The sequence below is a fragment of the Chaetodon auriga genome, chromosome 16, assembly GCF_051107435.1.
Source record: "Chaetodon auriga isolate fChaAug3 chromosome 16, fChaAug3.hap1, whole genome shotgun sequence".
Lineage (NCBI taxonomy): Eukaryota > Metazoa > Chordata > Actinopteri > Chaetodontiformes > Chaetodontidae > Chaetodon > Chaetodon auriga.
In genome coordinates this window covers 21725979-21741721 of record NC_135089.1, presented here as the reverse complement: position 1 = coordinate 21741721, position 15743 = coordinate 21725979, and the positions used below count along the sequence as shown (strand labels likewise).

The 15743-nt window shown below is 41.1% G+C and overlaps 1 protein-coding gene across 1 annotated transcript; it reads right to left on the bottom strand.

The window, feature by feature from the left end:
* Positions 1–4077: 4077 nt before the first annotated feature.
* On the bottom strand, positions 4078–14991 carry LOC143334605 (pyruvate dehydrogenase (acetyl-transferring) kinase isozyme 2, mitochondrial-like). Its single transcript, XM_076753462.1, has 11 exons — positions 14730–14991; positions 13830–13971; positions 12075–12146; positions 11734–11921; positions 11467–11556; positions 10049–10126; positions 9860–9936; positions 9128–9226; positions 7902–8012; positions 6539–6652; positions 4078–6260 (listed from the first exon to the last, which is right to left on the bottom strand). The coding sequence occupies exons 1-11, from the start codon at positions 14857–14859 to the stop codon at positions 6117–6119; spliced, it is 1245 nt and encodes a 414-aa protein (XP_076609577.1). The 5' UTR covers positions 14860–14991; the 3' UTR covers positions 4078–6116.
* Positions 14992–15743: the final 752 nt, after the last annotated feature.

The following is a 15743-nucleotide window of genomic DNA, read 5'->3' as shown; positions in this document are numbered from 1 at the left end:
TGACTGTTTGTAAATTAGGCTATCACTTAAACCAGGTATGATTAGAATAATGACAAGATGCTAGTAGGATTTTAGTAGTTTAAAATAGTGGCCAGTGATCTCTGGGCTGTGAGCTGCCCATTTGCCACAGTTCATCATGGAGCAGGTGAGAGCGGCTCCCCAGGATGACACTGAATCTGACCCTCGTCAGGCCACAGAGCTGTCCTGCCTGACCAGCTTCTTCAGTGAAGAGAGGTTTGCAGAAAAAAATGTATACAAATAATGGACAGAGGCAGGAAGCAAGTAAAACAGAAAACTAAAAACAAATGTCTAACTAGTGTTTACTGTCGTGTTTCTGTAAGTGCCTTCAGTTACATTAAACAGGAATGGTTATTAATGGTTAAAAGGTCATTTGCTTCCTGATTGTTGGTCACTATAAAAGCACTGAACTATAAGATTATATCATTGTTCACTGATACAGGAGGACTGTAAAAGAAACACACTAAATATAAGTTTGTAAAAAAAAAAAAAAAAAAAAAAAAAACATGAAAAAAGATGTGTATTAATGGTCATTCTCAAACTTCACCACATGGTGTCACTGCTCAGCCAATAATCACATGAGTGAAGACCATCAACAGAGTGCCTGTTCTTCATACTTTCATTCTTTCAGGAAAAACAAAGCATGCCTCTATGGCCTGGAAAAGCCTCTGAAAATCCTACAGGCCATCACTGACACTCCAACACTTGAAGCAGAGTGAGGAAGGTTTACTGGAGGATCACTTTTACTGGGATGGACTGTAAACCAGCACCATATAAGGCCTGGTTTAGATCAGCCTTTTACAGTAAGTATTGGTTTTAGCTTTTCACTTCTGCTCTGTCATCTTCTGACAGCAATGTTTCATACATTGTGTGGTTGTTTAACCTTCTTCTTTGTTGTTTTTATGTTATTATCAGTGTTTTTTTTTTTTTTTTTTAACATTTTGGTTTTCACTCTAGTGATCAGAATCAGAATCAGAAATCAGAATCAGAATCAGTGAATTAGTGATCCTGCAAATGACAACATGAACAAGCCAAGAGCACGTCTCACTGAGCTGTTATTGGGTTTTACTTCAGCTTTTCAGACTATTAAAACAGGACATCTGCTCTGGAAATGGAATAGTTCAGATTTCATACGCTGTACAACATAATTAATGTTTTCATTAGTGTAAAATCAACTCAAAATAAGGGTTGTTGCCCTAGAGAACTCGTGAGGGCCTTTTGCATTTTTCACATTTTTCAAGGTCACTGCAGGTTCTCGCATACACTTGAAAGGGAGGATGAGGTGAGGTGGATTAATCTGTCATCTCACTGCTAGATGCTGCTAAATCTTACAAACTGGACCTTTCAAGTGGAAACTCTTCCTTTTTCCTCACACTTTCCTCCTTCACCACATTGGATGAAGGTGTCAAAATACTGGAATTACTATAAATTGTTTTTATTACATCGAACAAGGAATTTTTTCATGTTTTGTACTTTATATGGGCTACGCATGGACAAATATTTACAGTATTCCTGTCAATGTAGTTTATTATCCTACAGGTACACAGCGATGTCACTTGTGTTTAAAGTTAGGCAAAACCCAGAGAGGTCAGAGTCTCTGTTAGAGCTCTTATAAGCAAACTGTTACAAAAACTCCAACAACAGAAATACAAACAGACCTATTTCAGATTTGGGAAAAGTAGTGATGTATAAAAAATCCTGATTACACCAATCACAGATACAGATGATCATAAACTCAGGAGAAGTAATTAAATATCAAGGTGATAAAACAATGTTTAGTCTGGTTTGTGAGCTGTTAGTGAGGGCCAGAGCCAGCCCAGACACAATATCAGGGTTGAGCAATATTTTAAATGTGAGTTATATAAGTGGGTTTCTTGTTTGTTTTTGGTATGTCACTGACATATCAGATATCATGACCAGACAGTGCAGATGCAGAGCAGGGTAACCTGAATCGAGTTCTGGTTGAACAGGGACCAGGTTTTGGCCTGTTCATTCATTACATAACTACTTCAAGCTAATGTGCCATTTACCTGCCTTGGGTACGTGTGTGTGTGTGTGTGTGTGTGTGTGTGTGTGTGTGTGTGTGTGTGTGTGTGTGTGTACAGTCAATAGTTACATCAGACTGAGGACCTTAGCACTTTAACACTTTTCTGCTGACTCCTACATTTAATGCATCATGTGCCTTGTTTGTGTTGTTTGGGGTTAGAATCTCCATCATGGTTGATACCTGACTTATTCTCACATACATTTTTGGTCTGAAATTTACAGAAGAAATATAAAACTTTTGTTGCAAGAGGTTTGTTAACTATTACTATTACTAGAATTTACCCATCTCTTAATAAATACACACTCAACTCCTTCAGGAGTGATGTTGTTAGGAAGCACTCACATTCACTTTTTGTTAATCCCACTTACTTTGTTTATCACAGAACTACAGCACCAAAAGTGTATTGATCCATTGCTTAAAATAGTCCCCAATAAAGGCATTCTTTAGTCCTGTTTTTGAATAATATGTGTTAAAAACAACAGTTTTAGGATGTTATTAAGTCATTTATCTAGACTGAGTATACAGCTGTGCCCGCAGCTCTGTGAAGCTGTACCAAAGAGACTTTAGACTGCTTTTTTATTGATCCCAATCTGGGAAATTGCAGTAGCAATGAACAAAGAAACAACAAAGAACATACAGCCGACCACAGAATATATACAAGAATTTAAAACAGTAAACAAAAAGAAACAAACAAAAAAATATATACAGAAAAAGCAGCAGTGAATACAAGATAAAACTAAATGTAAATGTAAATGTAAATATTCTGTAAATATAAATAAATGTTGTGCAATATTGCAATAGTGCAGATAAAAATGTAAAGTATTGGGGTTATGAGGACGGTGGATTAACTGTTTAAGTTTCTATTGTACAGTGTGATGGCTTTTTGCAGGAATGATTTCCTGAAGCAGTCCTTGTGACAGCGGAGCTGAAGCAATCTATTTGAGAAGGAACTCCACTGTCTGTCCACAAGGTGGTGAAGAGGATGGTCAGGGTTATCCATGATGGATAACAGTCTGTCCAGTGTCCTCCTCTCCACCACCTTCTCAAAAGTGTCCAGTTTGCAGCCAATAATGGAGCCGGCCTTCCTGATCAGTTTGTTCAGTCTGTTGGTGTCGCTGGCTCTGATGCTGCTCCCCCAGCACACTGCAGCAAAGAAGAGTGCACTGGCAACAACAGACTGGTAAAAGATCTCCAACATTTTGCTGCATATGTTGAATGATCTGAGCCTTCTCAGGAAATAGAGTCTGCTCATCCCCTTCTTACACACTGCGTTGATGTTAGTTTTCCAGTTCAGTCTGTTGTCAAGGTGCACTCCAATCAACCACTGTGACATTCTCCCCCAGAATGCACCACTGTGCTTGCGCTTTGAACTAAATGCGAACAGAAAGTTAACAATGGCAACTTGTTAATGTTTAGCAGCTACTTTCACCATCTTTTAGCACGTTATGCTAGCATAACAGAATTTTTTGATCAGCAATAAACACAAAGCAGCTGATGGGAATGTCATTAGTTGTTCAGCTATTTGGTCATAAACCAAAGTATTGGACAAATAAAAATTTGACCTGATGATGGTGCTAGATGAAAAGTGATGATGATGATGTTGATAATGATGATGATCACACACACACTGTGTGATACCTGAAGTCCCAACAGACACACCCTGTATGGTGGCCAAAGTCCCCGCATTGACCCAGAACAGTTGTGAGCTATTTCAGGTCATTTACACAAAAACACACACACACACAAAACACACATTATTGTACACCCTTGTGTACACAGTGTGTTATATAACTCAGTCTCTGACTGGTCGATGTTCAGGCCTGTTGCTTGTCCGGCACAGTTCATGACCTGTGAGTCATGCACAGACAGTCAGAAAGGCTGTCTGAAACAAACGCTAAATCAGCACAAATGAATTCACCCAACTTCTGAAGAGTAAACACACACATTCATCGCACAATATATAAACCAATAACAGTAATAATGAAAACATAACGAGAACAAGGAGTTTAATTCGTTTCAGGATGATTTATTTTCCTAATGCTTCTTTATAAAAAAATAGAAGAAATATGAACAATTCACTTCAAATGTACAACAGAACACAGGCACTTCAACTGTGTGTGCATACACACAGTCGATCACAATATACAATATAACAAGCACCTCTTCTTTTCATACACAGTCAAATACACACACTGCAGTTTGGACTCCTCACAGGTCTTCAACAGCAAGCTTTCAGCAAAGCTAATTAATGGATCAACATGACTGTCAAAAGAAGACAAGTTAGCTTAGCTTTGACAGTGTTCCAGCACCTGCGAAACTCTAACCAAATCACTCTTCATCTTTGTTCACGATCAGTAACCGAGCAACTGAACATCTGTTTGTTCGGCCTCTTAAAGAGGCACAATGCCACAAAGCAGGAATTTAAGAGAGGATTTACTTACAGTCAATTTGTTCAAGACAAGCAAAAGTAAAAGAAGAAAAGCAAAAGTAAAACAGCACAAGTTTGCATAGTATTCCTGCTGACTGATTCACTCTAACAGGCACAGGAAGAGAAAATCTTCTGGTTCTTGTAGAAAAAGGAAAAACAATGCACTTCTCAGTCACTTAATGTTCCTGAGGAAAAACTCTGCTGGCATCTTGAAAGATGAAGACCCGAAAAGCATCATAAAAACTAAAAAAACAAAATGGCTATCATTTGGGTAAAATGTGCTTTCTGTGTGACGTTAGGGTTGGAATAATACCAAGCTGCTGCTTTTTGCTCTCGACTTACGAAAATCTTTCAAAACATTCTGCAACCTCTTTCTGTCATCTGAACACCTTCCTGCTGTGCGGACATATCAAAACCTTCTGCTGCATATTGAGTCAGCCGTTATCAACCGTAGCAATGATGTCGGCTGAAAGTAAATTGATGGCACAAAAAGCACCTCAACATTTTTGTATGCTAGCGAATTAGCTAATACTTACTTTACTTTTCTTTGCGTTCCAAAGCCAAGGCTTCGTACCAAATATTGACAAGGGCTGGAACATTCACAAAGGTTTGACTGTTTCCAAAATGAAACAGTCTCTTCCCATAATTAAAAGCTGAGAGATGTCTTTTAAGACAAAATACAAACCTGAAAGAGTTCAGTTTTTTCACCACGATACCTACAATTTTAACATAGCTTACTACAACTGTCTTGACAAACAGAAAAGTTTTACGACCATCAAATCAATCAGCTTTGGCCAGGTACAGCCAACTGATCTATCGTCCATGAGCTGGCCAGTTGTCTGGTTAAAATGCTCTCTATTTATCTGTATCTTCTTGATAAACAATGTGGACTATGACTTTTTATTGTTCAGAATGTACATAAACAATCTATCTGATCATTTGCAGACAAGTAGCTACTAGCTAGCCGTTAGCTTATGTTGAGTGTAAATGACAGACAACCGGCAGAAAGCATGACAGCTGTCAAAATCTCCCAGTTGAACTGTTAAGTACATTATATCTTTGTTTTGTACTTGTCACTGTTGAAGCTGAATCTGGATGTCCAATAGTTAGCATTATGAAACAGCTCATCTGTAAAGCTAACATCATCTTAAGCAGTGACAATACAGAGCTGCCAATAATCCTTGATTGTTACACCTGCAGTTTCCAGCAGTTTCTCTTACAAAAGGTTTTAATTTCTGTTTTTTAAATCCCAATATCTGTAGAAAATGTCCATTAGATAGTTTCTTTATATCGTTCAGCCCTACCATCAGCTGTTTTCTCCATCTCGCTCTCCCTCTTTGACTGTTCGCCCTCTTGACTCAGAATGTCAACCTTGTTCTTGTCTTCCTTCATCTACAGCACATGTGAAGAGAGCAGGAGGAGAAACATGAAGAAGACGCTCGCTCCAATCAAGGAAGTTCTCAGACAATCAGGACCCTGTTGCTCGGATCTCTTTGATCTCTTCAGCCATTATTGGTCACTTTAGCTCAAATCCACCTCTGGAATAGTTCTGGTGCCATAATGCTCTGCCTTAAATTTCATGGTCAGAGTTTGTGTCAGAAGCCATGCCAGAACATGATTAAATCACTTGGCAGTGCGGTAGATGGCCAGGTCCAGCGGCTCCTTGGAGGGAATGCACCAATCATCTGCCTCCAAACTCAGCTTGTAGTGACGCAAAGCAGTCTTGTTAAAAACTGGCAGCCTCTCCACTGAGTCTGTAGACAATGCCTAGAGAAGACAGACAACAGTTTTTTTCTCCATGCATGTATGTGCAATCTATCTTGATGAGTGTTAAATGAATGTAGAACTGTTGTTGTTGTTAAAAAAGGCTCTGTCATAATTCAAATTGAGTGTAAAGAGGTCATTTCTTGAGAGGATCAAAACCAAAGAAACAAGTGTGTGGCTGGAGCCAGCAGCCATTTAGCTTAGCTTAGCATTAAGACTGGAAACGGGGGGAAACAGCAGGCCTGGCTGTCCAAAGGGAACAAAGTCTGCCTCTGTATTACCTTCAGGTGTATGACAGCATCAGTGCCATGACCCTCCATAGAGTAAAGCTGTAAGTCTCCCTGGAAGTAGCGAGCGTAGAGTCGAGAGATGGGCAGACCATAGCCAAACCCTGCCTGCGTACACACACACACACACAGACATACACACAGGTTAGTTCTTCCCAAGTATTCATATTCAGGGTTCTAAATTAACACCCGCCAACCCGCCAAATGCGGGTTAAAATTCATATTGGCGGGTGTAAATAAAAACTTACTAGCCAATTTGGCCGGTAATGCATTAGGCAATCATGTCAGTCAGAGCCGCTCTACAGTTCTTGGTCATTTGTCCCCCGGACAGTCCGTCCTACATTTCCCATGAACACTGTCGTAATGCTACGTGATGACGTACAAGACGCCGATTGGCTGTGCGCAGGCACACTACAGTTTGTAGTGCAACCGGCGCGAGAAACCACGGAAACGCAAACACAAAGAAGAAGAGGAAGAATGAACGGCGGCGTATAAACTGTAAAAAAGGAGACTGAGCTAGCTAAAAGTAAAAAGTAAAGTTAAACTAAATGCATGGTTGGGACAGATGTCTGGGGGCGAGAAGAGGAAGGAGGCAGGGGATGAGAATGTCGATAAAGCGTGCGAAACGAAGAAAAGAAAGTTTAACGCTAAATGGCTGACAGGTCGTGAATGGCTTGTGTTTGATCACGAAAATGCCGTCATGTTTTGTAAGGATTGCCGCATGTACACGAAAGAAAAAAACAAGACGAATAATTTTGTGGTGGGGACTAATAATTTTGAAGTCGAGGCAGTAAAGGACCATGAGTGCCCGAAGTCATCAGGAGAGCCTAAGGAGTCTGCAGTACTGACTGCTGCACTATTTGTGTTTTCTAGTTGTACATACATAATTCAATTTATTACCAATGCAATTTTTTGCAAGTGTTTAAGTCATGGCTGTTACTTATATATATTTCTTATTAAAGACGGGAAGCAGAAACACTTTAAGTTGAAAGGAAAAATACATTTTATTAGGAATGTAATGATACTAAATACTGGAAAAATGTCTTTTATAAAATAATAAATCTGACAGCATTTTTTGTTTGTATAAATTAAATGTTTGCACTTTCTGTGTATATTTTGTTTCATGTGTTGTACTTTCTGTGCATTTTTCATGCCAACAATGTAAATAAAATGATCAAATGCATTCAGTGGCACTCATAATCTCTCTTATTTTCACCGGGAAAAAATTTGGCTAGTGGAAATTCTGATTGGCTGGTAACTTTAGAAGGTCACCAGCCACATTGGCTGGTGATCAAAAAAGTTAATTTAGAACCCTGTTCATATTGGGTTTGAATGTGTGTTTGCCTGGGAAACTCACCAATGGGGTTCTGTGTTTGTCTTCCATGGAGGGTCTGGGAGCTGTAGAGTACATGTAGCTGAACAGCCGCTCTGTCTTTCTGAAGGGAACACCACCTCCTCTGTCACTCATCTGGAGAGAGATCGATATTATTGAGAGGCTAAAACAGCAGAGAGGACTCAGCAGCCATGATGGAGGCAAAACAAATATTAAACAGTCTTTAGTCAAAGTGAAAGTGTGAGATGTCTGTTTTGAGAGAACACCGTTAGTATAGTTATGGGATGACCTGTTATACGTGCGTTTGTGTGTGTATGTAACTGTTTTCTGTGGCAGGACAAAGGTTACAGCTATAAATCAACAGTTAACAAGAGTTAATCCTCTCTAAGCAGGGTGTGCCAGTGCAGTTGATGCCAACGAATGCTGTTACTCTGGGTGGATGACCATTCTTTGATGATGGTTTATGTAACCTCATTGAGCAGCTGAAAAGAGGTGAGTCGGGGTAAGAAGAACAATGGGGCAATGGGGGAAACATGTCATTTCAGAATGGGGGTAAAAGTCCAGCATTCCTTCTGCTCATTCTTTCCATAGCTATATTTTTTATCAATCGTCACATAATCACCTTAGTGTACACATAATGTATGTGCAGTATACTTCAGCATAGCTTTAGTACTGGGAGGATTACTGTTTTTTCTTTTTTTGAGTAAAGACGTCTTAGTTTAGCAAACTGTTTCTATTCTTGGTTTGAGAATTTAGGCCATTCTGATAACACCTTGTTCTTTCAACTTGTGGCATGCTAGAAAGCTCAGTTAATGTTGTGTGGGTGTTCCTTATTGCATCCTGCCATCATGAATGGCATTTGTCATTCCTTTGCAACAAAACCACAACAAAAGAATCAGGACTCCATTCCCTTCTTTTCCTCAGCCTTCTATAAGACAGACAACTTCCATGAGTACATGCTGCCCTTCCTTCGTCTTTCCTTTCTGTTTTGTTAAATGTATGACATGTAACATTCTGCATTAAAATGTTAGACGTTTTGTGAAGCAATCTGTAATGTCATTCAAGGTAACTGTGTGCTTCATTTGGTCGCCTGTCGCTATAACTTCTGGGTAAACACCAGATGCAAATGTGACTGAACATAACGTGATACAACCAAGCAGTTTTAGTTAATGCGGAAGCTGTGATTGGGCAGCTATCTTATGACGAAGACATGTGATATGAAGAGTACTTATTTCTGTATTTCACCTCACCTTGATTGACAGGTCTTCTCCACCAAGAGAGACCATGACTTTGATCGGTGGGAGGGTCCTGCTGGCCTCGTGGGTCTCAATGGTTGCTCTCATGGCGTTCTACAGAGAGGACACGGGGAGGTTTATCAGCTGTTTAAAATCTAACAAATTTGGTGCAATATTTAGATCCCAAACACCCGATTGCTTCTCCATACTAACAACTGTTGAGGTTCATAGGTAGTATTTGGGTGGGGGGGACTTAGGTATTGTCAGAGGGGCATTTTTAGGCTTGGAAATGATTTTACTCATTATGGTTAGCACTGCACAGTCTGTGAAGACAGCTGTAAAATCCATCATAATGGCGTCATATCATGGCGATCTTGACTTAAGAGACTACAAATTTTTAACTGACAGCCTGTGTTACAATCTTTGAAAGATGTGGTTATTTACCAGATTGACATGGTCTAACACAGAGATTATCGAGTTATTATCAAGTTGCAATGTAGGATCCAGTGGTTTTGGAGTTTGATCAATGCTATAGACTGAAAGTCAGTATATCTCTGCCTTTGTTGCCTGAATTTTAAACATTTGTTTTTTAAAAGAATCTGTCAGTCCAGAGTCCATGTACTTTATGGAACTGCAATAGTAAACCACTGCAGTGGCCCTGAAAGTTACCAAGGAGGCACCCATACTATTGCATATAGTATAACATAGTGTTCTTGTTTTGTCAGCAGAGGCAGTATGAATTATTACCTTGAAGAGTTCAAAGAGCATATGATACAGGTGAGATGGGATATATGAGATATGGATGGGTTCTCTGATGTTGTTGGCTAGAGGAGGGGAAAAAAACAACAGTTAATATTCTATGCAAATACACACACACACATTATCCATGGATGCAAACTGTGTGTGTTTTGTCATGGCGTTTTGTGTGTGTCTCACCATTGATTTGCCTCAGCTCTAGCTCCGGTGCTCCCAGGTAATACTGCTCACACAGCAACTTAGCACTCTCATAGGCATCTACAGAGAGACAAAGAAAAAAACAACTGTATTCTTTGCCCTGTGTGGACATAAAGATAAACAGATGTGATAAATACAAGGCTATCATCAGTATAAACATTATGGCTGATAAGTGCGTTGAATCACAGCCAGTTGCTCTCACTTTTTCTGTTCAAAGACTGAAAGTGGCCCAAACTGGATCAGCAGCCTGCCAGCTCTGTCCCAGTTACTGACCTGCTTTATTTGATGATTTGTGTCAGGGCTTTGTTCCTCTATCAGACAAGCGCAATGATAACTGAAATAGTTCTGCTGACATAATACTCTGTGAAAATACATGATGGAATTTCGAAATGGCAGTGGGAAATTTAAATCCTTGCTTTGATGAATATAGCAAAAATGCACTTCATCTTCAAGGTGTACTGTTTTGTTGGGCCCCTGCTGGGACCTTGTTCTCCCACTCCCTGTACATTTTACATGCGCCCTGTCACCTCCAAAACACCTGTTAAGTGCACACTTCAGACTACACATGGCAGCGTATTTCACCGAGAGATGACTAGTACAACCTGTCCCAGATTGGCTGTGTGTCAACTTGTTTTTGGTTATTTGTCTAAATATCATCTATACACTATAATTTGGTGGGGAATTCATGTCACCACTTCATCACTTCAACATATGAATTCTGAAGTCAAAAATGGGTTCTGTGTTGTCACAGTGACCTTTGACTGCCATTATCTAATCAGTTCATCGTGAATCCAAGTGAATGTTTGTGCCAAAGTTTCCTCGAGGCAGTCCTGAGATATGGCTTTCACAACAGTTGGACAGACAACCCAAAAACATAATGCCTCTGGCCACAGTTATTGCCAGCACAGAGGCATGAAAAATAATTTTTCTTTTCGATTTATTTTAGTTTTTTCAGTTGCTCGGGGCATGGACAGGAACCTCTAAGAGTGTCCTGTTGGTGTCTGGCACCAGGACATTGGCAGTTAGCACCTTTGGGTCCTGTGGGCTGGGGTGGGTGAAGCTAGGCCTTGTGCATCCCTTGGATGCTTGATTGGATCAGGATCTGGGGAGTTTGGAGGCCGGGTCAATGGCATGAACTATTTGTGATGTTCCTGGATCCATTCCTGAGCAGTTTTTGCAATGTGATGGGGCGCAATGTGCTGCACACTGTTGCCATGGAGGCTTAGTGTACAACAATGTTTAGGTGGGTGGTACAAGTCAAAGAGGCCACATGAATGCCAGGACCCAATGTTCCTCAGCAGAACATTGCATTATAACAAGATGATTAATATTATTCATCCGTCAGTGGGTTTAATGTTGTGGTTGATCTGTGTAAACTTCACTACCGTCAGGCTTCTTACCTCGTGCAACCTCTGTCACATCACATACAGAGTCAATACAGCCGATGGTGTTGGGGTGGGCGGGGTTTATATTGTCGTTGAAGATGAGAGCTGCAAGAAATAAGAGGGAATCATTTATTACTCATCCCATTACAACAACCACTACTAGTAGTAACTTTCGAGATCTAGTAGATTAATAGCAGTTTATGAGCTTACGCACAGGCGCACACAGGTGTGTCTGTGTGTGTGTGTGTGTGTTTGTGTGTGTGAAGGGTGGGGCAAACTCACTATGCTGGTTGATGAGCATGCGGATGGAGATGCGGCTGGTGTAGAAGCGGTCCAGAAAGTACTGGATGTTGTGGTCAGTAACAGCATCCTGCTGGCCGAAGGCATCCTTGTACTCAATTATTCCCTGAGCCATGGTGGGGACCACCTCGTTGTGCCGGTTCCTGATACCCTGTAAGACCTCCACAAACCTGGGATTGGTGGGCAGAGGAGGGCAACAGAAAGAAGAGGGAGGACGAACAGGACAGGTGCAGGAGGTTAAGTTAGAGAAAATACAAAAGGGAAATCAACGTTATCCTGTCCAGTTCTGCTCAGTTTATCTTTTCTTTGCATGTTACACTCACGTCTCCAGGACTCTCTGGTCATCTGGGTTCTTGTCCAGAAACTCCAGGATCTCCATAAGACTCTGGATGTACCTGAGAGATCACAAATACAGGAGAGCCACTGAAAACCCAGCACACCTGTCACAGGACAGACAGTGGTAGCTAGAGCATGGCAGACACACACATAGACACATTAACAGCCGCTAGAGCCTTGTAGCATCAGCAGTACATTCCACAGGAAGAGCAACACAGAAACACAGAGAGTGAGTGAGGGAGAGACAGAGAGAAGAACACAAACACCACCATCCATCATCAGTCCTGACTGGTGTAGTTCCATATGTGTGTGTGTGTGTTTGTGTGTGTGTGTGTTGATGCAATTCAAACAAGCGTGACTCTGATTCCCTGGGGTGACCCACCTCCCAGCAGATCATGAGCAGCAGCCTGCTAATCAGTCAGTCCAGTTTGCTGTTTCTTATTAGAGACCAATGGTCGTTCAGTTGCGTGCTGTTTTCTGCAACAGCATACTTTCTGTTTGATACTTTCCGGTTCTACGCCTGCTGTCATTTGCTTTAGCCAAACAGAATGCTGCTGATTCTCTTACTCTCTTATTCTTCAGTCCCACTGCAGTGAAAATAGTCTATATTGGCCCAGCTTATTACAATTTGGATGAATCTGAGAGCTAAATAACTCATTTCTAAATAAATAGGCCTACCAAGCAATCCTTGAAAAACCCAAAGGGTGGTTCAAAAAAGTACAATCTTAGCATCAGTTCTATTCGTATATATCTTTCCAATACCTTAGATTAAGAAATAACGTTGATATTTTGCTTGTGTTTTACAAAAAGAGCAAGGCCATATGTCACTTTGAGCAACCTTCATTTTACTATTTTTTTCCAGTCAGCTGGTTAGAAGAGCCTTTGAAGATTCTGGAAAATGCTTCAGAACAGCGAGTGGGAAGCTGTTAGTTTACTGTCCTGTTATGTTTTTAGAGAAGAGAAAGAGAAGAGAAAAAAAAGAAGAGAAGAAAATCCAGGAGTGTGGGAGGAAACCATTTCCTGTGAGTTCCTAGAAAGTTCCGAGAAAGACACCACAGCATGCTGTCACAGAACACTGTGTGAATGAATCCAGTTGATATTGAAAGTTTTACTTGTTTTAAACAACATCAACTTCAACAACAACATCACTTTTTCACTCAGCAGTGAGGCTGCTGTTCTGACCGCTCTCTCCTTCAGCTTCAACAACAAGCAGGCAGGACGAAGAGAAGAAAGGCGGCGGTTAGAGGAGGAACTGGGACAAAGTTCAGCCACCCTCTCTCCCCCTCTCTGTTATGAAATCTCTGAGCTTACAGTGCACGGCTGGCCTGCTATTCATAGCAGTCGGATTCATAACATTGTACCTCTTAAAAACGAGGAACTACTCTATGAACAAAATGAAGTGTTGAAAGTGTGTCACAAGTGTGGAGAGGACTGTCTGCACTGTAACAGGAGAGCATGAGGCTGTGCCTGAAGTGCAAATAAACAAATCTAAAGGTGGAGAGTTACATGTAATCCTGTTACCTGTACTGTGCATTATAAAATGAGTAATTTTGAAAGTCATTCAGCTCCTTTTTAAAAACAAAAAGAAATATGAGGCAACAGTGTTTTTACATGAGAAGGATGTTCTCAGCAGTATCATGTAAGAGCAGTCAGTAAACAAGTCAGTAAATCAGTCACCAGTCAATCAGATATTCTATTTATCAGTAAGTTAGTCATTCAGTGAGTACTACTGCGTGTCTCACCAGCTCTGGACCAGGTGGACAGAGGGCGTGGCCAGCAGCCGGTCAGGCAGCAGGTTGATCTCCTTCATGATGTTGGACAAACGGACAGGAAGCTCCTGACGAAGGAAGACAAACGACGTGCGCTCACACGCATTGATGGAACCTGGACAACAGAACAGCTCAGGATTACAATTCAATGCAAACAGACACAAAATTAAACCCAAAACGGACGTGAAACTAGTTATGACATGAGATATTTGACAAAATTATCTGAACTCAAGGCCCACTTATTAACTTTTTATGGTGTTTTCAACTGCATCTCACAGTCTTCATCAGCAAATCGAGTTTGCTCAGTTGTTAAGTGAGCTTGGGTGCAGTCAGGAGACGAGTGGTCATTCATTGTGGGGAGATTGTAAAGACCCCAGCAAACTCCATTCACTGATGAGAGGTGTTGAAAGCTCTACAAAGATTCATTTGGACAAGTGGACCGAGAGCAAGAATGAGCCAGTTACTGTAATTATTGATCAAATCATGAGCAAAACCAGAGCAAACCGGAGGGACAGTACAAAGTTTATCAGAACGGTACGAGGGGGGGTTGGAAAAAAAAAAAAAAAAGCTAAAGCCTGCTAGGAAAATGACCCCCCTCTCATCTCAAGACAGGTAAACCATAGACCCCACAGCATGCTAACAGAAACAAACTGTTAAACTGGTGCAGCTTTCTCAGTACTGTTCCTCAAGGTCCACATTAATAAAACCACGATGCAGACACAGAACTGCTGTCTTTGCATATGACAGCGGGCACCTTTGATTTAACTACTGATAGAACTATGACTAACTACAACTTTAAACTGGAGATCAACCGGAAACATGTCCGTGATCTGCAGCCACCTTGTATAGTGCTAATAGATGCCGCGCACTCACCGAAATCCAAGAATTGCTTCATGGACAGAGGAGAAGGCGAGAACTTGGAGAAATGATCGATGTGCTTGGGCACATTGGCCAGCGCTGCAGTCTTCATCAGAGACCGAACAAACTTCATTTTACTAGACATCCTCAATCAATTAAAAAGAAAAAAAAAAAAGTCAGGACGTGAAGATGAAATCCTCTGGCATTAACGAGTTCAGTAACAGTTAATTACAGCAGTAAAGACCCACAGTTCAAGACACTCCGCCGTTTACAGTCTGCGGAGCCGCACATGGCGCTCTGATTTAACAGACGAGCTCAGCCAATGGGAGAGCGCGGGGGGCGGCCGCCAGCAAATAGGATTCCAGGAATCCCACCTACTTGGACCCTAGGAAGATAGTAAACACGGGGACGTGTGTGACCGGGTCACGTCGTGTTTTACGTAACGTTTCCTCCGCCTGATAAACAGCATGTGTAACTGTGTCTGCTGAGGACGCGCTTTAAGAGACGAGCGAGCGTCACTACATGGACACGACTGAAGTCACACGAGGACCTTTTCCCGTAGACCGTATCAGAACACAGTGAGAAATGCTTTAAGTGATTCACGATGAATCCACTTTCAACAGGTGTTTCATGATTATGGTGGAGTGGTTTGTGCCTTTCGTGCACCACATTTACCCTGGAGTCACACAGCTAAGCATCCGTTTCTCTGAAAACAAGGCACACATAGCAGCTTTTCAACAATTCAGAACACATTTCCACTACTATTCTAACCATCAGGTTGAAAATATATTCTGTCAGATTGTTCTAGTTACAATAATATGAGGCCTACCTAATTCAGGTAGCCAGAAATAATGTGTCTATGCTCTTTTTGTAATACACAAGCAAAATATTTACACATCTGTGTATGAACATATAGATTATTGGAGAGCAACATCCATATATACCAATATATAGACACAGTAACATTGTCAGGTTTGCTGCACATTGTACAGAACAAAGTAAGGAGACACAGTCATTTAAAGCTGCAGT